Source organism: Mauremys mutica, chromosome 7 (assembly GCF_020497125.1).
Source record: "Mauremys mutica isolate MM-2020 ecotype Southern chromosome 7, ASM2049712v1, whole genome shotgun sequence".
NCBI classification, from domain to species: Eukaryota; Metazoa; Chordata; order Testudines; family Geoemydidae; genus Mauremys; species Mauremys mutica.
This window is the reverse complement of record NC_059078.1, coordinates 109300486-109326769: the sequence shown is the minus strand read 5'-3', so window position 1 is coordinate 109326769 and position 26284 is coordinate 109300486. Positions and strand designations below refer to the sequence as shown.

The 26284-nt window shown below is 42.2% G+C and overlaps 1 protein-coding gene across 3 annotated transcripts in view; it reads right to left on the bottom strand.

Annotated features, from left to right (window-relative positions):
* Nucleotides 1-20277, bottom strand: part of OAT (ornithine aminotransferase) — a 29345-nt gene extending 9068 nt beyond the window's left edge. Inside the window, exons 1-5 of one of the 3 annotated variants that reach the window (XM_045024417.1) lie at nt 20152-20211; nt 16495-16557; nt 10412-10638; nt 4040-4264; nt 3830-3925 (exon numbers count right to left, since the gene is read on the bottom strand). In XM_045024417.1, the coding sequence (XP_044880352.1) occupies nt 3830-3925; nt 4040-4264; nt 10412-10610 (520 nt within the window). In that variant the 5' untranslated portion in view covers nt 10611-10638; nt 16495-16557; nt 20152-20211. Of the gene's footprint in view, nt 1-3829; nt 3926-4039; nt 4265-10411; nt 10639-16494; nt 16558-20151 lie in introns of all 3 variants that reach the window. The other 2 variants (XM_045024418.1, XM_045024419.1) reach the window with 2 other exon arrangements.
* Between the last annotated feature and the right edge of the window lie 6007 nt (nt 20278-26284).

The following is a 26284-nucleotide window of genomic DNA, read 5'->3' as shown; positions in this document are numbered from 1 at the left end:
GCCACATCACCCTCCAACACCACAGGAGAAAACAGACTATTCAGGAGAAAAATTATTATGCTGCAAGTCCTGGCAAGTGAACAAAGCAAACTGGAAAAGGTTAAAAACGTGTTATTAATCTGAGCTGTTACACAGTAACTAGCAGATAAAATATTCAGAAAGAAGACCAGCTTTTAAGTGGATGGTATCCTTTAACATGGCTGCCGGTAAGAGACCAGAGTTAAACTGACTAAATTGACTATAAACAGAAGTAAAATATTAGTACAGTTTCACTGCCCAAGTTAAGAGGAACAGGTGTTCAGTAACACAGGTAAAGAATTAAGATATGGGGCCAAGTTCTCCAGTCTTATTGTGCCAGGACAGATAAAGTAAATATTAATCCTTTTTTTTTAAATCAGATTTTTGTATTATTCGTTTAAAAATAAACCTGTTTAAATCTATAGTAAGGCCTAAACTTACTAGAATCTATCCCTTTCCCATATTATATAAGAAATGCTGAATTAATGCGCTCAAATTTTAATGAGTTAAAGGGTGCTGCTTTTTAAATTATATACAGAATTGGGGGGGAAATATCGTTTAACTTTTGAGGCTAACTCAAGCTTTATAAATGCCACATATTGCATTAAGTATATTAACATCACTCTTTACAAAGGAGCAAACGCTGGCATTTACATTTTTACAAATGTAAGCACTTTACATTTTCTATTGGGAAGAACAGCTTTTATCATAATTACTTGTGGTTTCAATTTACCTAAGCAGGACAGACAGAATATTCTCCTCACATGTGCTAGTTCTTTCAAAGTTAAGAAACCAACTGGGAGCTGAAAAAGCAAGAAAGCTTGATTTCCCCTTCCAATTTTTAAATCAAAATCAGGTGGGAAAGGATGAGATCTACTAATTCTAAGAACTCAAAAGACATGGGACAAGATTTACAAAGGTAATTAGGCACTTCAGTGCCTAACCTCATGGGATTTTCAAAAAGTGCAGAAGCAGGTAAGGAACCTAACTCCCATTAATTTCAATGGGAGTTAGGTACCTAACCTGTTTAGTCCAGGGTGACCAGAAACAATCTGTCAATTCACTAACTATGTATAATGCTTCTTTGGTTTAATAAAACAGTTTTAAAAACAAAATGTTTTTATAAACCTATTTTTCCTATGTACCCAGCACATTTAGGTAGTTTTATTTAACGAATTAAAAAAATGCTGGTGTTATACATTAGCTGAATTCTAATTTCCGTTCGATGCAGCTTGACACAAATCCTGCACTGAAAAAAAAATCACTTTGTAAATAAGTGCTTCTAAATGGACAGTTGTTTACAAAATGTCAGAACAAAATGTTTTGATTTTTACTGGATTTTTTTAATGTTTTTCAACTGAAACAATTCAATGAAATTGACATAACCTTGCAAAATGTTTGTGCCACTGAATCTGCATTTTTCACCAAAGAAGTTGTGCAAAAAATTTCACCGATCTCTACTAATGATTCAAAGGTTTATGGTTTAAGCACTATGTGCACCGAGTGCCAGAAGTAGTCTTGACAGCTGCAGTAGTAGAAATCCATTTTAAAAACAAAAAGATAAAAGATAAATATCTAACAAAATCACTGCCTGACATTTTAATAGTGTTTTAAAACAGTGTTCTGTGACCAAAGGGTGCCAAATTTCAGTAATATTAGCTATACAGAAATGAGATTTTTTTTAAGCTATGTATGAACTTTTCTCAATCACAAGTAACTTGTCCTTGTTCTGCTTATAGAATGTATTATGCATTAGAAGGTAACATCAGGAAATCCCAGCTCCCAGTATTAACTCAAGGTTCCTGTTATATTCACTACATAATCAAGACAACAATGCAGCTTTATCGCAGAAATGGCAACTCCTGCCACATCTGGTATGAAAGCCTTATATAGAAGTGGGATCATCCCAACTGCTGAGATTACTATGCTGCCATACAGAACTCTGGGTTTAGCAGCCATTTCAGAAGCCTCTTAACTTGCTGGGAGCTGCATGAAAGTGACAGGTAGGCTTTGGAGAGGGTGAGGGCAGCAAATATGGTTTGCGCTTTAACACATCAGCAGTGGTATCCAGGGGTTGTGATGTAGCCTCATAAGAGGCTGACTGCCTCCCAGTGAAAACTGCTACCAACCATGCAGCTGATTTTAGAAAAGTAATTTAAAAGGTGTTTAAAAAAAAAAAAGCTTTAATTTTATCATAGACATACACTGAAATGTATCTTCCATAATATGGAAAGAAAAACTGAAGACTTTCTACCTTCCAGGACCTGAGTTCATAGTTCTTTTGCCCCTGCAACAGATGACATCACATCACAAGCATCTAATAACAAAACAGGGAACTATATTCATTGTCTTGTTATACATGCAGTATCAACTTTTGCCACGAAAACCGTATCCTGAACTCTGAATGGAAGGCAAGGAAGAATTAATTTTCAATTCCTGCTTTTAAAAAATACTTCTATTAAGACAATATATGTTATCTAGATTACATGAATCTTTTAAAAACAGATAGATTTAAGATAGTAAAGCTTAATCTATTTCACAACAACCTACAACTGATCCATGTCAGAGGGTGGCTGGTCCTCTGAAGGGGTCAAGAGCACAGCATACCTCTGACAGGTGCCATAAGGGGGAATAAGTATCAGAGGGGTAGCAGTGTTAGTCTGTATCCACAAAAACAACGAGGAGTCTGGTTGGGAGTGGACAACATTCACCCTGACTAAACTGGCCTTCAACATTGGTTCTCCACTTGTAAGGTAACTTCCTTCTCTTCATGTACCAATATATATATTTATGCCTGTATCTGTAATTTTCATTCCATGCATCTGAAGAAGTGGGTTTTTTACCCACAAAAGCTTACCCCCAAATAAATCTGTTAGTCTTTAAGGTGCCACCAGACTCCTCGTTGTTTTTATAAGGGGAATAAGGCAACTCAGGTTCACTTGGGACTTATTAACTCATTGAGTAACTGGGAGGCAGTTAATTCGGAGGGAAGCACCTAGGCATGATAAAAGGAAATCCACACCTACTGCAGGGAGCTAGAACAGACGCTCCTAGGAGAGGAACAGTTCCCAGAGTGCAGAAAGAGAAAGCTCCTATAGAGAAGGCTTCTTGGGGGGTGAAAGGTGAGAGGGGCTCACCAGCAACGAGATCATGCTCCTGGATGGAAGAGTTTCCAGAAAAGGACTATGAATGTTAGATCTCAGAGAAAGCTGGCTCCCATGATCCATTTCACCAGGCAACAGCAGAAGCCCCAGTTAAAGGAATTATATTCTGTCTTTGAGGTTCAGTTGTTGTGGGGAACCTTGACCCAAGAAGAGAGACCCTTCCCAGCTAGCATCAAGAAGCCCCTGACTCCAGAAGAGGGTTCTGGGTGACAAAGGCCTTGCAGGTAAGGGACCTTTGAACATAACTGGGATGGACAGACTATGGCTGATTTAGCCCCTCCTCCCTCCAGCTGAAGATGCTGAGGGGGAGGCCTATTCATGTAATGTTCTGCCTTTGAGGCAGACCCCTGAAGGGCGCTGTCCAATATACAAGCTTCAGTGGATAAATTAAAACCTTTATTTGGGAAAACTGAGGCACAGACGTAACAGCAGCACTACACTGGGCTGCCAGGGGCATTCAGGGGTAAAGGCCGCCATTAAAACCCAATTCAGTGAAAGAGAGAGATTGGGATATTAAAAATACTGTGGCGTAATTATCATACCCTAGAAGACAATAGTGTTTTAGCCTATGCTTGGGGTTCTATTATGATGGGGAATCTTCTCTTCTCCCCCAAAGAACAAGCTCTTATGATGTTAATTTCACATACCTGCAAAAATAATCTTTGCTTTGTATTTTGGAATTCCCTTCACGGTATATGCCCATTTGCGAGCTAGTTTACAGGCAGTTTCTCCAGCTTCCACACCTAAAATAAAGAGCCACATATGTGCAATTTGGCCACTTGTAATTTTTGGTCCTTTACAAGAGTAACTCTTATACTTGTAAGGGGTAAAACAGAGACAGGAGGAGAATACTTTACCTGTGTTCATAGGAAGAACTTTGCTGTAGTTGAACATTTTGGTGATATACTCTTCATATTCACCAAGTACATCATTGTAGAATGCCCTAGAGGTAAGGGTCAGTTTCTCAGCTTGAGATTTCAGAGATTCCACAATCTTTGGATGACAGTGACCTTGATTGACAGCACTGTATGCACTCAAGAAATCAAAATATTTTCTGCCTTCTACATCCCACACATAAATACCTAGAAAAGTTTAGGTTAGATGAGTACATGAGAAAAATGAGGCCACGGGTAAACAACAACAGTACAAGCTACAGTTACAAAACAAAATGACCGGGGGTCTGGTATATATGGTATTCTGGCAATTCCTTAAAATGTGAATGCATGGAGTGTCAGCCATACGAGCTCCTTGACTGGGAGTCAATATCTTCACAGACCACATAATGGGTGTCAGACTATTGCAGCACATAACCAATGCCCCAAGCAGCACTCAAGTGCAGAAGCACTTCCATAGTGGAGCTGTTGCTCCATGAAGCTAGATAGGATCACACGAATACTCATTTCTACTCATATCCCTCATTCCCCCATGTTGGAGTCCTGGAACGATAGAGAGGATTAACCTTGGAAGAGGAGTTAAATATAAAAATAGTGATAGTCTTGATAATGGGATCCTGCAATTTTTCCACTAAGAACTGGAGGCTGATAAGTTTTCAAATGACCTATCAAAATCTGTTAGGCATGGGTTAGCAAACTGACCACCACATAAACTTAGTGGAACAACAGTTAAATAAAGTGACAAAATTATACTTTTGAACCTGTGAATCAGACAAATCAATATAGGAAGACCTTGAAACAAGGTTAAAGAGATGGACAACTTTAAAATAATAGTGCAGTTGATTTCACAAATGGGACCAGTATACAAACACTATCATACGGATCTAACATGTTTCATCACATTCACTGTTAAATTGAAACTGTGTGCATTGATCAGATAACTGAAGGTAAGAAGTTGCTGCAAGTTCTGTTTTTTAAAGGCAAAGAAAAATGTCCATGCAACATCTCCCTAGAAGTTTTTGCTCTTAAACACACCACAACCCAATTAAAAACATCCCCCTTTCAAACACAAATTGATTCAGTTGTTTCTACATACATATCTTTGGGTACGTCTACACTACCCGCCGGATCGGTGGGTAGTGATTGATCTGTCGGGGATCGATTTATCGCATGTAGTGTAGACGTGATAAATCGATCCTCGATTGCTCTCCTGTCGACTGCTGAACTCCAGCAGTGCGAGAGGCGGAAGCAAAGTCGGCAAGGGAGCCGCGGCCGTCGATCCAGTGCTGCGAGGACACGAAGTAAGTAATTTTAATTCGATCTAAGATACGTGGACTTCAGCTACACTATTCTCGTAGCTGAAGTTGCGTATCTTAGATCAATTCCCCCCCACCCTTCAGTGTAGACCAGGCCTATGACAGAACCACTTCAAACGATTTTAAGAATTATGGGAGCCATAGAGAACAGCTGAGTGATTCAGTCATCATATGTGCCAAGTGACACTTGATCAACCAAGGGTACGTATAAGACGTTACTGATTTTTTTGTTTTAAATTACAAGTGAGCTGACAATATTCGTTCTATTTCTCTATGGTGTTTAAGTACAGTGACTTTATTTACTGGAGTTGGTTTGTATAGTTTACTGATTCAGTACCATATTTTGTTTCAATATTATACACTCAGAGCACTCATGGTAAGAGAAAAGAGACTCGTGTCCATACAACAGTTATGATGATCTGTGATTAGCCGGAGGTACTCTAAGATATTATAAATCCACCCCCACCCTAGGGTTTTCTTATGATTTTTCACTCCCAGCACTGGGACAGACTAAAGGGCTGTGATCTTCCAGCAGCTTTTCCTTAGCTGCTCGCTGTATCTTACCCAACTGGGAAATTGCTCTCTCCTCCCCTTTCTCGGCTGGGGTGGGGGGTAAGGTAGCATTTTCACTGACACTCAAGTCTTTAGTAGGATTCCACAAGTGCATCAGGAACAACATTTTGCAAAAGCGGGACCTGGATTGAGGTATCCTCTGTCACCCCTCTCATTATCCCCCAAGAGGTCAGTGGTGTGACTGCTCCCCTCCGGGAGATCAGTTACACAGTTCCCTCTTAAAACCTGAGCCACTGGTTGGGTGCCTGGCTGTACAGAAGCTGACCCACTGTTTCTGTCCTGGGCAACCCCTCCACACCCATGTAATCAGTGAGGAGACATTCTTGTACCCCTACTAATTCTTTTTCAGCTTCCTCCTCTAGGCCCCCGTCTAAGGCACACACCTCTGCGCTCTAGAGTGGGGTCTATCCCCTGTTCAGCTGTAAAGAGCTCACAGATAACAGCCTGAATAGTTCTTTCACTGGCAGGCACTACACACCCCTCCCTTCCTGAGCTGGGTTTGCCTCAAGCTACAGAGTCAATGGAATCCTCACCCACCAGTGGTTTCTACGATTCCATCACCCACCTCTGGGCGTCCCTCTAGGACACATCTCCCTATGCACCCTAGAGCAAGGTCTGTCCCTTGCTTATCTGCAACCTGCTGGCAGCCAGCAACCTGGACAGTTTCCTCACTGACAGGCAACACGCTCTCCTCCTCCGCCTCCCTCCCCCCAGGAGATGCTACCATTAGCTACTTGGCAGGAGCTGGCCTCAACCACACCCTGTAGAGAGATTAAAGAGACATTCCCCCAGCATTTCCTGAGACTTCACCCTTTCCCTCTGGGGTTCCAGCATAAAATTTCTCCTTGACAGCCCAAGCTACACGGAAGAAATCATTCCCCCAGTAACAAAGCAACTGGGTTATCATTTACCACTGCCACAAACAATACAGCTCCCAAATCCTCAGTTTCGATGTGCACTTTAGCCAAAGGCATGAGGATTTTGTAACCTCCCACTAATAAAAGCTCTGCCATCTGTCCTGGCAATAAGTCACTTTTCTGTACAACATTCCTTCTAACCACAGAAATTTCTGCCCCTGTCTCTTCCCCCCCAAGGTATTCCTTGCCATGAATCGTGACAGGCTTTCTGCTTCATGCCCGGCTGGGCAGAGGCTACTTTTAAAAACCCTGTATGATGAGTAGCCATTGCCTGACGTGCCTCTGTGCTCAGGGTAGCAGCATTTCCATGAATATCTAGCTGCCTGTTCTCTCCCAGTACAGGACATTTATTCTTCAGGTGCTAACTGGAATTACACTGATAGCACCTTCTGGGCTCCTCTGTTTTTACAGGAGATTTGGGACGAGGACTAGAGGAATGGATTTGGGGAGGTAAGTGTCCAGCCTCCGATCCACCCTCCTTCTTCCCAGGAGTAAAATGGGAACCCTGCTTCCCATTACGTTTAAACCCCTGTCTGTGGTTTGTTTGCAATAGATGCTTGAATTTGCTCAAATGATCAGCTTAGGTAGCCAGTTCTTCTACCCTTTTCCCTTTTTTTGTCCCACAAACACTGCTTTACATCATCTTTACATATACTCAGGAGAACAAGGTCACACATTCCTTCAAAGCTTGTAACACCTTTTTCCCCTTACCCACTTTTCCATCAAATCTTTCATGTGGTTTACATATGCCACATTACTCATCCCAGCACCCCTCTTAAGGCTTCAAAATTTTACTCTGTTTCAGGTGTAATCTGAAACAGTTTCAAAACCATTTCCTTGAATTGACCATAATCTGAAGCATCTCTAATTGGCATCTTATTGAATAGCTTTACCAGAGCTTTACCTGTCAACTTTGCAACCAAAGTGGGCATCTTTTGGTCCTCAGGAATCTGGTGAAATACACACAGACTCTCAAAGGTGAAGAAATATTCAGCAATGTCTCATCTCACTGTATGCAGGACACAACTGTTCCCATTTGTGGATTTTTTGAGAGGTGGGACTCACTGGAGTGTGGGTGTTCTGGTTCTGCTTCTCTATCACGTCTGGTTGGTGCTCCTCTCTCTTTTTCCTCCAGGGCTAATTTCTGGATCTCCATTTCTTTGCCAGCCTCTATCTAGTGCGAAGCTTTTTGCTTAGCCTCCTCTGCTTTCATGGCTCTTCGGTGTGCAGCTTCTTGTCCAACGTTCCTGCTTCCATTTCTTTATCTGTAATTGTTTCAATTTCAAGAGTCTTTTGTGTTCTTTTTTTCTCTTCCGCCTGCAATCTGCACAGCTCCAGTTTCTTACTAGTTTCACTTTCACTCATTTTGCTGTTTTTCTGTCCCTATTTCCCTTACCAAAAACAGAAAATAACAAACTGGTAACCTCCTTTGACTGATCTCTAGCCACCACACTTAAAAATCACCACCAGTGTATGAAGTGCAACTCTTACTCAAGAGCAACAAGCTGCGCAAATGATCCGGCCAACTACACCACTGTGACGGGTTCCCCCCAGGGCGCCACCTGGAACTGGAGTACCACTTAACCCTCTGACTCACCAGCTTGGGCTCCCCCACACACTCTGCTGCTGTGAGAAGCTGCAAAGCCCTCCAAGTTTGCACTTTCACCAGCATTCACACACGTAGGGACACACCCAGCTGCAGTTACGTGCAGGCTCTCTAACCACCAGCCTCCCAGCATGGGACCCCAGGGCAGTACCATCCTGCCCTGGTCAAATCTGGCTAGTATATGGGTTTAATACCTGGTCCGCCTCTCCCTCAATGTGAAGAGGACCATGCACACTTGTGGTAACCAAGCTGAGATTTTCCCCAGACACTTTAGTCAAACACCTATTGGTTTGGATTAAAACATAAAATAAGTTTATTAACTACAAAAAAATAGATTAAGTGATAGCAGCAGATCAAAGCAGATTACCTAATAAACAAAAATGGCAAACTGAGCTTAACATACGAGATAGGTAGGATATAAATTAGCAAATTCTCACCCTGAGTGATAAACAGACTGGCAGATTCTTGAGACACAAGCTGACTTTGCTTTGCAGCTTGGGTTTCCCAGGTTTTCATGCACAGGCTAGAAATCCCTTTAGCCTGAGACCATCACTTCCCCCAGTTCAGTCTTTGTTCCTCGGGTGTTTCCAGGTGTATTGTTGTAGTTGTAGGGAAAGTGAGGTACCATCATGATGTCATTTCCCCCTTTTATATCTTCTTCCCACTTGCTGGAGAGCTCTTTTGCTGTGACCTGGGTCAAATAGTCCCCACTGTGTAGTGCTACCTCTGAGAAGTTTCTATTGTACGCAGTTCCTGGGGTAATCCTTGTGCTTGTGTGCATTTCCTCAATTAGCCATTAACACTGTTTGGCCTTTTTACTGTTGTACCTGAAAGGCTGCTTATGGGTGTTTTCAATCTCACAGCACAACACATACATAGCCTAACTTCACATATGATGATAGCACATACAATCCAACGAGATACTAATGTCTAGCAGATCAAGACTTTTGTACAAAGTGTGCCTTGTGAGGTATCATTCTAAAACATATCCTAATTATAGGACAGTGGAGAATAAGGGGGGGCCAGGGTGTCTCATATACCATTACATATTTTTGCTAGAGAAAGGAGTAGGAAAACTGTTTAAAGTTCAGGAAACAGATGCAAGGAAACAAGCTCATCTTCAGCAAAAGAAACTCCTTACGTGACAAGAATAAATGAGTCTTTCAAATAAGTTATATTCTAACTTAACTAAAGATGAGGCATTCTTCCAATGAATGCTTTTAAAAAAGACTGAAGGATGCGATTTTTCAAAAGCACAAACTTCACACAGTCAATGGGACTTTTCTCCTAAATCAGTTAAATGCTTCTGAAAATCCCACCCTAAATACCAGCTTTGCAGTGCCAAACCAACTGCCATTGTCAGTTGGTTTAGATTTCATAGCAAGACTCAGTCTAGATATTAAGCAATTATAATGGGAACTGAAATAAGCAATCACATGTAAAACTTTTTGGACAATCAAGGTTTAGATCCTCAACTATTTGATTTGATTCAAGCTGTTTTATTAGAAGTCATTAGTTACATAATCCCTCATTAGCACCAGAGGGTTTGTCTACACAACACTTAGTTTGCGGCAAGCTGGGGTATAAATCTACCCCACGCTAACCTTCAGTGCACTAAGTGTCCATGTGGATCCTGTTGTACACACTAAGAATTCCATAGTATGGTACGATCTATTTTAGGGTGAAGTGGCAGGGAACACATGTACAATTAGTGCATGGCAGGCTAGTGCTTGTAGATTTACACCCCAGCTTTCTGCAAACTAAGTGTTTGCTTGTGTAGACAAACCCTAGGTTTCATTAGCTGTCTCAGATGCAACCAAATTATGTGTCAATCTTCAAGTTTTTAAAATCCTGAACATTCCCTAAAAAGTTTTGAAGCATCATACTTTCTTGTGCAGCATAAAGGCAAATCAAGATACAGTACCTCTTCCTTTTTCTAGAGCAACAGGTAGGGGATGATAGTTGTGTGCACCATATTTAGCTTCACGTTCAAATATGTACTCAGAGGACTGCTGTCCCTCGATGTTTTTTTTAGTTGCAACTGATGTCGAAGCACTCACTGAAGCATGAACACCACGACGCAGAAAAGCAAAGGTTTGTGAGTGGGCTAGTTTGGAAAACATTTTTGACGTCAGGTATATTGTTACAGACCTGAAAAGAGAAAATTGACACTTAGAACTAACATACTCTACTTGTGGAGGAAATCCTTGCAGGGATTCAAGTGCCTATTCCACCAGGATTATAGAATTTATAACTCTTTTGCAATTTAACTAAGTAAGTTTATACTAGATACCAAGGAATGCAGTACCCACATCAAATCTCTGACAAAACAAGTTTCTTGCTTTCATTTACTATATTTCAGTGGTCTATAGAAAGTTAACATCTATGATTAAGTTCTTGTCTATGCACAAAAGCTGCAACTACCCTTTCAATGTACTCTTGCAGCAACCTGGACCTAAACTCTGGAGCATGGGACCCAGATTTCTGTGCCATTGCAAAGCAGCTGACTAGAAATTCCGTGGCAGCTTCAGAGAAATTATGAATTGTTTTATTTTCATGTTCATGAAAAAGCAATAATCAGCACCATTTCAACTACAGTAGTATTTTTATTGTATTAATAAATTGAATTTAGTAAGATAAAAATACAATATAAATAAGTGACAAACTATTACATATAAAAATCAATAATTTTTACTTCTATAATTCAGCAGCTGAGGCAAATTTGTATACTTTAAAAACATTAACACAAGATCAGAAATTAAATAAAACTATCCAGAAGCATGCAAAACTTGTGCCCAGTTCTGACCCAAAGCTTAGAGGACAGTACTATCAAGTTTGACAGGGGCAAGACAGTTCTACACAAAGTTTAGGTAAGCCTGAGTTTTGGAAGTGAAATTTGTGCCTCCATATAAATTGCCCTGTACTTTCATCATGTGCAGTTTGTCTGTCTGTAAATAAAGGACATAGATTTTAAAAATTACATCACATAAGAAGTGCAAATGGAACCCGCTGCTTCATTTAGAGGACAAAAATCAGTTGCTAAGATGAAAAGCAGACTCATGGAAGGACTTCACTACAGAAATTCTGATACAGTTACTTGAATAATTAACTATTGAATAGATGCAGCCAAGAGTCCTGTGGCACCTTATAGACCGAAGTGGGTATTCACCCACGAAAGCTCATGCTGCAAAACGTCTGTTAGTCTATAAGGTGCCACAGGACTCTTTGCTGCTTCTACAGAACCAGACTAACACGGCTACCCCTCTGATATTGAATAGATGCAGCTGGATATGAATGTTTGTCTTACATTCTTATAACTCCCCAGTAAACCCATGACTTCAGATATCTTGTCTCTAATTGTGCAATAGAGAAGCCCATCTAAACTCAAGTCATTTCCTAAACACAAAAGTCAGAGATAAGAGTTGCTTGGAAACCTGAAGAGATTAGAGCTTGAGGACAAAAATGAAATGGCAAAATAAGACTACTCTGAGAGCACAAGAAGCCTCTCCTAAAACAGAATTTGTTTAAAAATGCAAGCCATTCACACTCCTTTGACAGTTTTGTGGAGTATGGAATTTTCCATCTTAATAGCATGATTATTTTTTCTGCAGTTAAGATTAAATAGGTGGAAAGTGACATTGTGCCAGATAAAGAACATGTTTATGCAAAACAGAATGAACTTTCTAAAAGAACAATTAATCCATGTTGGAACATGAACCTTGTAATGCTAGCATCAAAGGATAATATCACAGCAGAGTTCACTTATACAACCAGTTTTACAGAAGTTTCCAGAACATTTTCTGTGTTTTCCATGCTTACACAGTAGACAGATTCTCTGTGCTTTCAGAGGAGAACACAACCATTGTATAATTTCAACAGGAGAGTAGCATAGTACTACTTTTCCATTCAAATTCTGTAAAACATCTGACAAAGGGTACAGCTGAAAATTCCTAGATTCAATTTATGTAGATTTTTCCACACACCAACCAGGGAGAACAATTAAGAGAAAAAATAGGATGTGATGTAAGGAAAAAATAGGGGCTCACTATTTAGTTCTGAGGCGCAATTACAGCTTCCTGTAAATAACAGAAATTAAATACATAGGATAATTTAAGGTATGTAGACACTATGCAAGCCAAAGAAGTTTAAGAACTTACCTACTTAAATTCTATGATGGGTGCCTTGGCAAAGTCCAATTAGTTCTTTCAGATTTCTATTTTGCAACAAAGTTTAACAGAGTCTAGTTTTCTAAAGCTTTTTCTCATGGGTTGAAGAGAACCAGCACTTACAAATTTCAGTTACACTATTGCAACTATAGGAGTCCAAGATTCCTCTACTACAACACAGTATTGCTGGATAGAATAAAAACTCAGCATTAATTTAGGTCAGTAAAACTGGTATAAGAGTCACATTTCATGTTAAAGTTACAGGTAATTATAAAATGGCGAATCGTTTTTTTTTTAAAGTTAAACAAGGTGGGCTCCATTGTGTAACAGATTTCCATTTGAAGCTTTCAGCTTCTTCATTAGGGCAAAAGTTTTATCAGAATTAAAGTCTAAGAACAATTAAAGTTTAAAAAAAAATTCTATTATATAATAAACCTGCTGGGAAACTATTCTTCATTAGGGCACAAGTTTTATCAGAATTAAAGTTTTCCTATTACGTTTGCTATTTTACATGATATTACAAATCAGAAACGGCCTGAATTTGCAGAGAGCCAATAGTTATAAAGTATGAATTGCCCCATTAATTTCTCTGGGGTCTAACTCAGCTGCCGATGAGCAAGAACTGAAACACAAAGGTTCTAACTAACTCAGAAGAGTGATCCAATTAACAAAAGTTGCAACTCTCCTTTCAGTGTATTCTGCAGCAACCTGAACCTAAACTCTGTAGCATGGGACCCTGGTTTCTGAGCCATTCCAAAGCAGCAAACTAGAAATTCTGCAGCAGCTTCAGAGAAGTTATGGATTTTTTCTTTTTAATGAACATGAAAATAAAATAACACTGGTCTACAATTTTTGAGAAGTCGTCTGCTTCAGAGATAAAATGTGCTATTTATTATGTATTTTGATGTGCTGAATTCAAATATGACAATTAAAACAACTGATTGGCTACTGTTTCTAAGATATTTAAGTTTTTACATTTTATGTCTATGTATATTGTGTAGATAGTAGAGTTTTAATCATAAATTGTAAACCTAGGTCTTCATGTGTTTATGGTTGCTTTACATGATAATATTTCACCTGTCCTGTTTATGTAACACTTTAAAAATCAGCAAAAGGGTTATCTAACTAAAATTTATTATGAAACAAAAGGCAAAAAACTATTATGTACATAGTTTAGTCCTATTCAGTGTCTACTTGGCGCTTCTTGGCTTGTCTCTTGTATTCATTAAATGGAGCATCTCTTGTCACTGTCCAGCAATAGTCTGCAAGCATTGATGGGCTCCATTTGCCCCGCTAGCGTTTCTCCATTGTTGCAATGTCCTGGTGAAATCGCTCGCCGTGCTCGTCGCTCACTGCTTCGCAGTTCGGTGAAAAAAAAATCTAGATGAGAGTGCAAAAAATGTATCTTTAGTGACATATTGCAACCAAGGCTTTTGTATGCCTTGAGGAGGTTTTCCCACCAACAACCTGTAGTTGTCTGCCTTGTTGTTTCCGAGAAAATTTATTGCCACTAACTGGAAGGCTTTCCATGCCGTCTTTTCCTTGCCACGCAGTGCATGGTCAAATGCATCATCTCGAAGAAGTTCACGAATCTGAGGACCAACAGAGACACCTTCCTTTATCTTAGCTTCACTTAACCTTGGAAATTTTCCACGGAGGTACTTGAAAGCTGCTTGTGTTTTGTCAAAGGCCTTGACAAAGTTCTTCATCAGACCCAGCTTGATGTGTAAGGGTGGTAACAAAATCTTCTTTGATTCAACAAGTGGTGGATGCTGAACACTTTTCCTCCCAGGCTCCAATGACTGTCGGAGATGCCAATCTTTCTTGATGTAGTGGGAATCTCTTGCACGACTATCCCATTCGCAGAGAAAACAGCAGTACTTTGTGTATCCAGTCTGCAGACCAAGCAAGAGAGCAACAACCTTCAAATCGCCACAAAGCTGCCACTGATGTTGGTCATAGTTTATGCACCTCAAAAGTTGTTTCATGTTGTCATAGGTTTCCTTCATATGGACTGCATGACCAACTGGAATTGATGGCAAAACATTGCCATTATGCAGTAAAACAGCTTTAAGACTCGTCTTCGATGAATCAATGAACAGTCTCCACTCATCTGGATCGTGAACGATGTTGAGGGCTGCCATCACACCATCGATGTTGTTGCAGGCTACAAGATCACCTTCCATGAAGGAGAATGGGACAAGATCCTTTTGACAGTCACGGAACATGGAAACCCTAACATCACCTGCCAGGAGATTCCACTGCTGTAGTCTGGAGCCCAACAGCTCTGCCTTACTCTTGGGTAGTTCCAAATCCCTGACAAGGTCATTCAGTTCACCTTGTGTTATGAGGTGTAGTTCAGAGGAGGAGGAGGATGGGAGAAAATGTGGGTCCTGTGACATTGATGGTTCAGGACTATAAGTTTCATCCTCTTCCTCGTCTGACTCAAGTGAGAATGATTCTGGTGCATCAGGAAGCGGCAGTCCTTCTCTGTGGGGTACTGGGCGTATAGCTGATGGAATGTTTGGATAATGCACAGTCCACTTTTTCTTCTTTGACACACCTTTCCCAACTGGAGGCACCATGCAGAAGTAACAATTGCTGGTATGATCTGTTGGCTCTCTCCAAATCATTGGCACTGCAAAAGGCATAGATTTCCTTTTCCTGTTCAACCACTGGCGAAGATTTGTTGCACAAGTGTTGCAGCACATGTGTGGGGCCCACCTCTTGTCCTGATCTCCAATTTTGCAGCCAAAATAAAGGTAATAGGCTTTCTTAACCATAGTGGTTATACTGCGCTTTTGTGATGCAGAAGTCACTTCACCACAAACATAGCAGAAGTTATCTGCACTGTTCACACAAGTACGAGGCATCTCTGCTCACTTTGGCGAAACAGAAATGTGTCCCTTTGCAAAATCAAACACTGACAAATAAGAGAGCACAACACTGTATGATTTCTAGAGCTGATATAGGGCAATTTGTTCAGCAGAGTGATGTAAGCTTCGTTATGATTGCATCATCCATGACTTTTAGGAATAACATGATGCAATTCATATCATGTATGACGCAATACCAGCTTCAGATTGCATCATTCATTGTTTTGCCTAAAAAGCAAGTACCATCCAAACCCAGTCATAGATTTATTCATAGATCCAGTCAAAGATGTATTTTAGTCATTTCTGGTTTAAATTGAGATCCCTTCCCTTTATAACTCACTTATCCTCCGCTATTCCCAAGTCAAGGGTCATATATACTGACCCAATAGCATATCTTGAAAACTAGAGCCAATCAACAATTTTAAGCATCATTTTTGTTCTCAGTGACTCAGAATTAGTAAAGTTTGACTACATTTATTTCAGAAGCATTTTGCCTGTAGAGCAGTGAGCACACACTCTTGTATTTTGCTACTTAATTCAGTTTTGGTCTGTCCCAAGATTTTTGATCTTTGACATAACACTACTTCACTGCAGTAGATGTCATGGGAGACACAGGATTTTTTGGCAGCTGAGTAGGGGGACAGTTTGGGTTTTTGGCATTTGGAGATATGTGGAAGATGGTGTAAAAAACATAAAGAAATTGAGTCTTTGCACTGTGAAAGGGATACATCTGTTTTATTATTTCCTGTTGAATAGGGAGAGAGGTGACACTGTGAGGCTTGAACTCCTTGTTCTTCACCAGATCAACTAGCTCTCTTGCTACATGGCACTACCTCCAAAAAGATGAATAAGCTTTTAAATTGTTTGGGGAAACAGTTGACATGTTTATCCTCAATAGATTTCACAGTTACCCCTTCACTGGGCAGTGGGAAGAGAGGAGAGAAAAACAGTAAATCAGCCCTCACCTTTGGATTTCTCAGTGAATCAAGGGAGATCTCTGGGGCAAGGACAGTGTGGGTTTTTTTGTGCTGCACAGCAGAAAAAGCACATTGTCAAAGCTAATCAAGTAACAGATATTAATAGCAATAGTGGACAAATGCAGGCAGTTCACATTTCATTGTTTCAAGCTGTCTGTAGACTCAAAAACAAAAGTCTTGGTTTATATTCTGGTTCATATTCGAAAAAGTTTTCATAAGGGGTAAAAACATCTTAGATCCTGCTGCACGATTTTAAAACAAGGGATGCATTTTGCAGCAAATTCCACAGTCATGAACTCTCAAAGCCTCTTATAAGTAAAGCTAAAGTCCTATTTTTTATTCTTCAAAGAAACTGATGCTATATGTTTTGTTCTTTAAAAAGAATCAATATTTTTCTTTTCAAATAAGAGACTATCTGGAATTTCTCAATTCTAGGCATCTTACCAGCCATTGCCCCTGCTGTTAATTATTAGTTTTTTGTGTTAGCTTTTCAAAACACACATCATATAAAAAGATTTTACAAACAGAAAGGGCAAAGAGATGACTGAAATGCAGCTCAATTGCATCAGTCAAAATTACATCAGGTTTAACTACTCAAATGTGAGTGGTCCATGACAGCCAAGCCCCTCAACACACCTCCCTAGTAGTGTAGCCAGTGTTACTAAGAGCATAGCTACATTTGGAAAATTTCCAGAATGGCTATTTCAATAAGTTTCCAAGAACGCACAAGCCTTAAGTAAAGACAAGTAGGGAAATTAAGCTGTACATGCCATCTATTAGAAAGCTACCTTTTGGCATTATTAAGGCACTACCAATTTCACAGTCATGAAAAACATGTCACAGACCATGAAATCAACCCTCCCCTGTGAAATTTGATCGCCCCCTCTGCCGCTCCAGCTGGAGTTTGGGGCAGTTTGGGCTCAGGGCGTCCACCCCCCCGCCCACACACACACGCACACACACACTCAAGCTAGGGCTCAGAGCAGTCCGGGCTTGAGGTTGGCCTGGGCTCAAGGCTTCAGCTCTGCAGCTACAGCCCAGGATCGGGGTGACCCAGTAGGGACTTCTTCCAGGACTAGGCGACCCATTTTTCCTGGGGGGCCCCAAATTGGCCAGGGGCCCCTACCTTAATCTGTCCCTGGTGTGGACTAGCAGCTAGGAGCCCCTGGTTGGGGTGCTCCCAGCAGCATGGGGGAGATCCTACCTACCTCCACCTCCGGGAACCTCCTCTAACTGCAGGAAGTTGAGAGGGTGCTGCCTTAAGAGCCCAGCTCTAAAGCCAGCACAGAAGTGAGGGTGGCAATCTTGGGACCCACCTACAACTACTTTGCAACACCTCCCCCCCAACCTATTTTGGAACAGGACTCCCATGGTTACAAACCCTGAAATTTCAGATGAAAACAGCTGAAATCATGAAATTGACCAATTTTAAAACCCTCTGGCCATGAAATTGACCAGAATGGACTGTGAATTTAGTAGGGCCCTAGGCATTATGAGTTAGAGACAACCAGTTTGGGTTCCCTCTTTTACTTTCCTTTAAAGAAGAAAAATGTCAATCAGCAACACAAATGGATTTGAAAGCTGTGGATTTTTTTAAAGAATCCTCCTTAGAAACCCAGACAATGGGAAGGCAGCAACCCAACAACCACGTGTACCCTGCCCTGACATGAGTATGGTAAACCAGAAGAAAACAAGAACTTGGTAAGAGCTCTGGAAGGTAGAAAAACAGAGTTATGCTGAGGCCACATTAAATATAGTTATTGGGCAAAAGCATTTGATGAAGTGGATGGAGAGCAGTTCCTGGATGTGGATGGAAGACAGACTGCAGAAAACATTTAAAGAACTTCACCCAGTTACAAACAATGGTCATGAGGGAGTTCTCTTGCAGTCCTCACATACGAATTGAACTATTGTTCACTGCCCCTTACTAAAGCATCAAAAAATCATCCCAAGTTGTAAGTCTATGTCTTTACATGAGAGTTAACATAATGCAGGGAAATCAATGAAATCTTTTCAGTCTATAAAGACTCAGACTACACAGATCAGACTGACTGGCTGGCTACAAGGCCCAAGCTTTCAGGAGGAACAGCTACTGCTGGTTATGTATTATTTAAACCTTTTCCAAACAAGATTAACTCAAAAAAAATTACATCACATCTGAATGAGGCTCAGGAATATACACCATTAAAGAGACCTAATAAGTAGACCATTTGTGATAAGGCAAATGTCCCATCCCTCTCCTCTCTGCTAAGAGCTATCAAAGACAAGATAAAGCCAGGACATTGAGGATGTAAACAGCAGGGGAGGCTAATGTTACAGAGTCAAGGGAGAAGGTGACTGATTGCAAGGCCCTGTGTCCTATCTCCTTGGGGAGGAGTAGGTGGGTTGTGGTGTCTCTCTCAATGACATTTTAACTCTCTCCTTCATTCAGTTTCCACCAACCTAAAATGTCAAATACATGGCCCATTTGATGTATTTATGTGATCCACAGAACAGATTCAGACTATGCAGTTTATAGCCCTCACTGTTAAGAGAGAAGTCTTCCAAATGTAACAGATGCAGTGGTGTCCCTCTGAGTCAGCAGACAGCATGAGACAATAAATGTCTCAGAAGGGCAAAGTTTCCCTCCCCCTATTAATCTCACTGGGATATTAATGCTAAAACCCAGGGATGATGCTTCATTATCAATATTTAACTACTGAATTGCTGATCATTTCAGCAGTTAGACTAGGGAAGAAGGGGAGCGTGAAGCTCAGGGAACAGTGTGAACTAGTCTCCCTCTGACTGCTTGCATCCGAAGAAGTGGGTATTCACCCACGAAAGCTCATGCTGCAAAACGTCTGTTAGTCTATAAGGTGCCACAGGATTCTTTGCTGCTTCTACAGAACCAGACTAACACGGCTACCCCTCTGATAGTGTGAACTAGGACTTCCTCTACATATTGTTCCCAGCAGCAAGAACTTAGCAAAGCAAAACAAGGAAGCAAGAGAGAAAGGAGGATGGAGGAAGAAGGGGAACAAAAAGGCAGACGGGGCCCCGCGGTAAAGATTTCTGAGCACTAAGTGCCTGAGGAACCTGCATCCCACTGGCTTTCAGTGAGACCTGCTCCCAAGGGCCCGAATCGCTTCTGGGAACGGGACTGGGGCGCTTGAGTAGGTTTGACCTCTGGGCTGGCCTAGGTGGGGGACAGATTCCCGGGAAGGGGGGACAAGCCCCGGCCCAACAGGGGCGATCACCTCGCCCGCCTTGGCTAGCTCGTGGGACCAGGGCGGCCACAGCAGCACAAACGGCCACCAGCTACCACAGCGGTACCCGGGCAAGCCCAGATTCGCCCCTGCATCCCCGTGGGATGCGCCCAGCCCCGGAGGAGCCGGATGTGCGTGCAGCACGCACCGTCCGCAGGCCCGGCCCAGCCGGTGCGAGCGCCCGGCCCCACCTGCCCCTGCCGGGCCTGGGGCTCGCTCCAGCCGGGGCACAGCCAGGCCCCCGGGGAGAGGATCCGCGGCGGGAGTGGGGGCTGCTGTCAGGCCGCCAGTGTCACCGGCCGCCGAGTCCCCGTGGGCTCCGGGCTCAGCCCCCGGCGCGGCCTCCCGCAGGCTGGGACAGGTCGCTGCGCCGGGCCCCCTCCCCCGGCCCCGCACTCACCCCAGGACCGGCACGATGCTGTGTCCCCGCCCGCAGCCCGAGAGAAAGAGGCGGAGGTTTCGCACACGGCAACTGTCACCGCTTTAGCACCCAGCCACGTCACACCGCCGCTAGGGGCTAGCTCCGCCAGCGCCACGCCCATTGGCTACCTCTGCCACGCGTCGCCAATCACTGCCCGCCCAAGCCGCCCACGCCCACTGCCCATTGGCTACCGGCGCTCCACCCTCCTTTCGAGGTTCCCCCCCCTTGTAACTGTTCCGAATTCTGCTCCGGCTGCTCCTCAACTGCCCTCCCTGGGGCTCACTCCCTTCCCCCCCCCCGTCCCTCTCCCATCTCCCTGGGCCTTACTCCCGGCCCGCTCCCCAACCGCCCCCTTCACCTGGGGCTTCCTCTCCTCCCTGGGCCTTATTCCTGCCCCGCTCGCCCCAGCTCCCCGGGCCTTACTTCCGGCCCGCTCCCCAGCTTCCCCCCCCCTTCACCTGGGGCTTCCTCTCCTCCCCAGCTCCTCCCTGGGCCTTATTCCTGCCCCGCTCGCCCCAGCTCCCCCATCACCTGGGCCTTATTCCTGCCCCAGCTCCCTGCTTCTCCCCAGGCCTTACTCCCGGCCCACTCCCCAGCTCCCCCCACCCTTCACCTGGGGTTTACTCCCCTCCCCAGCTCCTTCCTGGGCCTTACTCCTGCCCCTCTCGCCCCAGCTCCCTGCCTCTCCTTGGGCCTTACTCCTGGCCCGCTCCCCAGCTTCCCCCCTCTTCACCTGGGGCTTACTCCCCTCCCCAGCTCCTCCCTGGGCCTTACTTCCTTAACCTCTGATCTCCCTGAGCTTTCCTTCTGCCTCCTCCCCCTCCCACAGTTTTCTCCCTGGGCACGGCCCCCTACCCAGCTCCCACTCTTCTTTACCTGGGGGCCTTCCCCAGCTCCCCTTCTCTTACCTGAGGCTTACTTTCCTCCCTCTCCCCAGCTCCCCATTCTCTTTGCCTCCCCTCACTCAATTTTTGGCTGTCTGCCCTTTCACCACCAATCCCTCTTCTCCAGACTAGTCACCTTATGCAGCCTCTGTCCTTCCATCAATCTCCACTTCTGGCCCTTATACAAAGACCAGAGTGGCAGTGCTGCTTGGCCCTGAACTGACGCACGTAGTCTGCTTTGGCACGTCTCTCTCGTACACCACATGCCAGGAACCCAACTGCAGGATGCACGCAACTGATGAGAGAGACCAGCAGTCACCTGCTGCTCTGTGGGATCATAGAGCTAGAGACCGCACTCCAGGTTATTTTCAAATTACTATTTATACATGGCCATCAAGCAGCACAAAAAAATACTATCCCGGGCCCGAGGCTTTTGCAATGAGAGCAACTCAACTAGATTATCCAGTCCCCCTTTCAAATGAAGAATTATTTTTTCCATATTATATACTTCCTAGTCAGTAGGCATGAGTGTGAGTTTGTTAATCAGGCCTTGCATATGGATAATTGAAGTTCTGTGTGCTTGAGGGAATTTTTAGTGTATTTAGAGCCCCATCTACACTACTGTTTTGGTGTTTATGCCAATGGCCCAAGCGGATCTGGAAAGTTTCATCCCCAAAGGCAAAAGGTTGAGATAATTATGAGAAACTGAAAAAAGGCCCATTAGAATGGAAGTCATTAGGAAAACAAATATACACTTTAGCTATAGTCAATCCATGCTGCTGCTCCTTGTGATTCTGTCATATTCTATACACTTAGTCATCTTCTACACATTTTTCTACTAGTTCGTGTTCATTATTTTACTAGGGACAGAAGTTAGAGTTATAGGAAAGTAATTGCCAGGATTACGCTTCTTTCCATTTTTTTCAAAAAGAGTACATTTGCTTTTCCCTAATCTTTTTCTACTTTGTTACCTGTGGCTTTTCATAAATATTTGTCAGTGGTTCAGCAAGTTTGCTACTGAATTCCCTTTCTATCATGTGAATTGTGGTATATTTACATGCAGAATGTATTGACTGTAAAACCTTCCTCCACACTGAGTGATAGATTATTCCCTCTGTTATAGAATTGGGCCAGCAAAAGGCATTCCTGAAGGATGCTTCCATTGCTAGGTCAGACAAGGAGAGGCTGAGCCACAGAGACTGCCTTGAGCACGGCCCATACTGTTGCTACTGCCACTGGGGGTGAAACAAACTTTGTTTTCTAGGGTGTGATGAGATGCCACCTTCAAGACTTTGTCCACTAGCAGGCAGGATTGGCAGAAAGGGGAGCCAAGATGGAGACTGTGAGGTTCTAAGCCTCATCCTCCTACAGCCTCCAGCATAAAGGATATGCTGAGAAAGGGGTGGGGTGCGGGAACAAAACACCGCTGAACTCTGACTACTCTTTTCCTGTTGTAATAGTACCCAGGGGCGATGGGCAGCCAAGTGTAAGATTGTAAGTGTAAGGCTATAACTTATGCCTGGGGCGGATACTGGATACCCTCAGAACATGGAGAGATGCCAAATTGGTAAAAAGCCAATTTTGCCACCACCACTCCCATATTCCCATGCAGAGCATAGCTGAGCCAGAACAAGTGGACCCTTGGTGAAGAAAAATCTTTTAGCGTTTTAGTAAAGAATCTTGACTAATGGAGATGCTGCTATTTTAGATAATGAAAAAAAATGATGTGCTGCCAAAATTGTAATAGGAGCTCTGAAAAATGTCATCTGACAATGCATCACCTCTTTGGTGAAGGATGAGTTGTCAGAAGAGGAATAGATTCTCTTTGGTTCTTGAGCGGGTCACACCTCCTCTATGTAAGAGGAATATATGTAGGGGAGCAGGCCAACTATGGCAGGTGTTAAGGGTCAGAAAATGAGCTGGGTGCCACTGGCTCATTTCCCTCAACCTGCCAAGGCCCAAATTTGTGATAAAAATCCAAAATGAGTGACACAAATTAATTCAGGCAGGAAGCAGTGAGAGTCACTCTTGGTGCAAATAACTCTTGCCATAACCTCAGTCCCACGATTTTTATTTCTGATGTAAATTTTCAGCAGTAAAATGAAGGGATACCAGATAAATATGGAAAGTAGGTAACATTGGATCTAAAATGAGTGACATCTTCGTAACGAGGGACAGTTGGGAGATATTCTCCCTTGTCAAACTCTCAGCTGGAGCTAGGCAGGAAGGTGGGGGGGAGGCAGGTACAACTAGCCACTGGCCTTCCATGACCCTGGTGCTTCACCATGTTAAATTTCACCTATAGACAGCCTTTTGTAACCAGAAAAAACTTGAAATTCACTGGTGAATTGTGAAGTAAGCTTGATAAATATGCTAGTCTTATTCTGAACAGAAAGAGAGACTGGGAAAACTACTGAGAGTAATTACTTTTATCTCCTCATTGTTATCAGAAAAACAAAGTCTAAACAGTGATCTTTTATTGGGGCCTCTTGTTTTTGCTCATAAACTGTCCTTGACAAGTCTGTTGATGCTGGAGAGCAGTACATTTTTCCCACAGAGAAAACACATTATATGAGGTTGACAGTATAGAGAATTTGCATATCTTTCTGCCTTTGAAAACATTTCTGAATCTTGTCATAGCTTCTTAGTACATTGTTCAAACCCTGGCACTCAAAGAGAGAGAGCAGCACTGCTAAATTTACAGAATACCCTCAGAGAAACATTTTCCCTATGTACAGTCAGTATTCTGTGGAATGAATGGGAGTGTACCACAAGAGACAATGCTCTTAATAAATATACATATATTTGAGATCAGTTCTGCTAATATTTCTTTGCCTCTTTATGACTTGCTGCAAAATGGAGAATGCTCTCATCTGCCACTGAAATAAATGGGAATTAAGGGCTCTTAGTGCTGCAGGACTGGGCCCTTAGTACTAAACTGCAGTACATGTTTCACAACCACATCAGCTGACAGATAAGCATCAATACTTTGCTAACCTAAAATTCCTAACATAATTTCTTAAAGCAGTTATGTTTCAGGGAGCAATCAAACCAGTTTCTTTCTAGTTAAAGCTATGTTCTGAGGTGGTTCTCACACAAAAAAAAGTGACCTGAAAAACAAGGAATGGCACATCTATCCTGTAGGACAATTGTTTACATTTAACAGCTCAAATTCAGCTCTGGTATAAGCTTGCACCAGATCTTGCAATCCTTGCACAAGCAAACTCCCACTGAAATCAGTGCCTCCAAATTGGACCTGATATTTAGACCTTTGGCATTTTATTACCTCATTAGATATGTTATCTTATCAGCTTATTAGATATGCCTTTATCCTCACTAGAACCGCTTCCAACTCATACAACTAAGATATTGAACGCTATGTTTTACCCAGTTTTTGTTGAATGAGACTCTTATTTAACTTAAGCAACATTAATCTTGCACCAGCCTTTAAATTCGACTCTTCTGAAGGACATTTCTAATTGCTTTAGATTGAGTTGTGTGCATTTTTCAGAGGAAGTGGAGAAATGTGAAAAGGAATGGAACTGGCACAAAAGAACAAGTACCATGTATTCTGTTCTATGAAGAAAGTATACATTTGAAAAATAAAGGTATGCAAACTAAAACCAGCCAAAAACAACCCTAACTTATGGCCTCAATCTTGGAGTGATTCATACTATCCCTTATCATTGAACCATACTGTCTTGATAATTGACACTATGGGTCTGCCTGCAAGGATATCCATATCCAAGCAAAACTCCTATGAAGACAGTGGGTGTTTGCCAGTGTAAAGACTGCAGGCCTAAATAGCTCATACATATGTGTTTTGCCACAAAAAGTAGCAATGCCAGAATGGAAAAAAGGGGGTGTATTTTTTTTAAACTTCTTCGCAGTGTCAATGGATCCTGAAATAAGAAAACAAGTCATTCTTTTGCTCCTATGTTCAAATACAAATATAATATGTAGTTGGTCTGATCCAGCCTTCGTTGAAGTCAATGGCAAAACTCTAATAGATTTCACTGGGGCAGGATCAAGCCCAGTGTGAGGGAATCACAATCTCAAATGAATATAATTTTATTTAAATGTTTAAAATTCCTGAAAAGATTAGGTAGTTTCAGGTGCTCTGATATTACAGGGATGAGTGAGGTATAAATACATAGACTGATAATAAAACAGAAAGTCTTGAGAGGTTCCACAAATTAAGGTCTAATTTTACATTCCTTGTGCATCCCAAAATCCTCATTATGTCATTGGGCATTTTGGGTGCAAAAGGGTTACAGAATCAGGCAAATTGCCTTCCATTGACTTTGCACAATTATTCCCATTATTCATTGAAATCAGGGTTCCACTTTCTAAGACTTCTGCAATACAATATATACACACATGCTTTGCTGCAGCATCACAGACTCCCTATGCAAAGGCATCACATCATAGCACAATGCCTACAAGCTGTAGTTCATGCAGGAGGTTTCCTCTGCTCAAATTCAGATAGAGATTCTTAAATGTCCTCCAAATTACTTTTTGAAGAGCACAGTACAGATCCCCCAGAATCATTGCTGTCTGGCAACATTTGGGATGGATGACATGCTAGAAATTCCAGTTGAAGTGACTGACCCTTGGAGTAGATATCTCTTAGTACAAACTACATTACAAGATAAAGCCTGAGTTTTAGTTAATATTTACCCCTCAATTAGTTTGAGGCTGCTTGCTTTTCAAAGGTTTTTGGAGATATTGTATCAGTATGTCTCTCTAGCACAGGGGTAGTCAATAGTCAGACCGTGGGCCAAATCCAGACCTCCAGATGCTTTTGAACAGACTGCAAAATCTTATTTACTTATTATTATCATTGTTATTGCAGTGTGAAAAATATTTCTCTGGAGTCTGGACCCTGACTATACCTTGACCAAGAAATTTTGACCTTGACAACAAATAATTGAATACCCCCACTCTAGCATCATTATTAGATAATATAGTAGATAATTGAATTCTTAGCATCAAATTAGATAGTCACTGTGTCCTCTTCTATATACATTGCTGAATGTCTGAACTTATGATAAATGTTTTTCATTCCTGCTTTATTGATGCCTGATTCCCAAATCTATCATAAATGAGAAGAGAATAGTTATTTTATTCTTATTCTTTAGTGGTTTATTTGCTGATATACATATAATTCTCCTTTGCAGGGTGACTAATATGAAACGTGGAATAATAAACATTTTAAATTGTAGTGT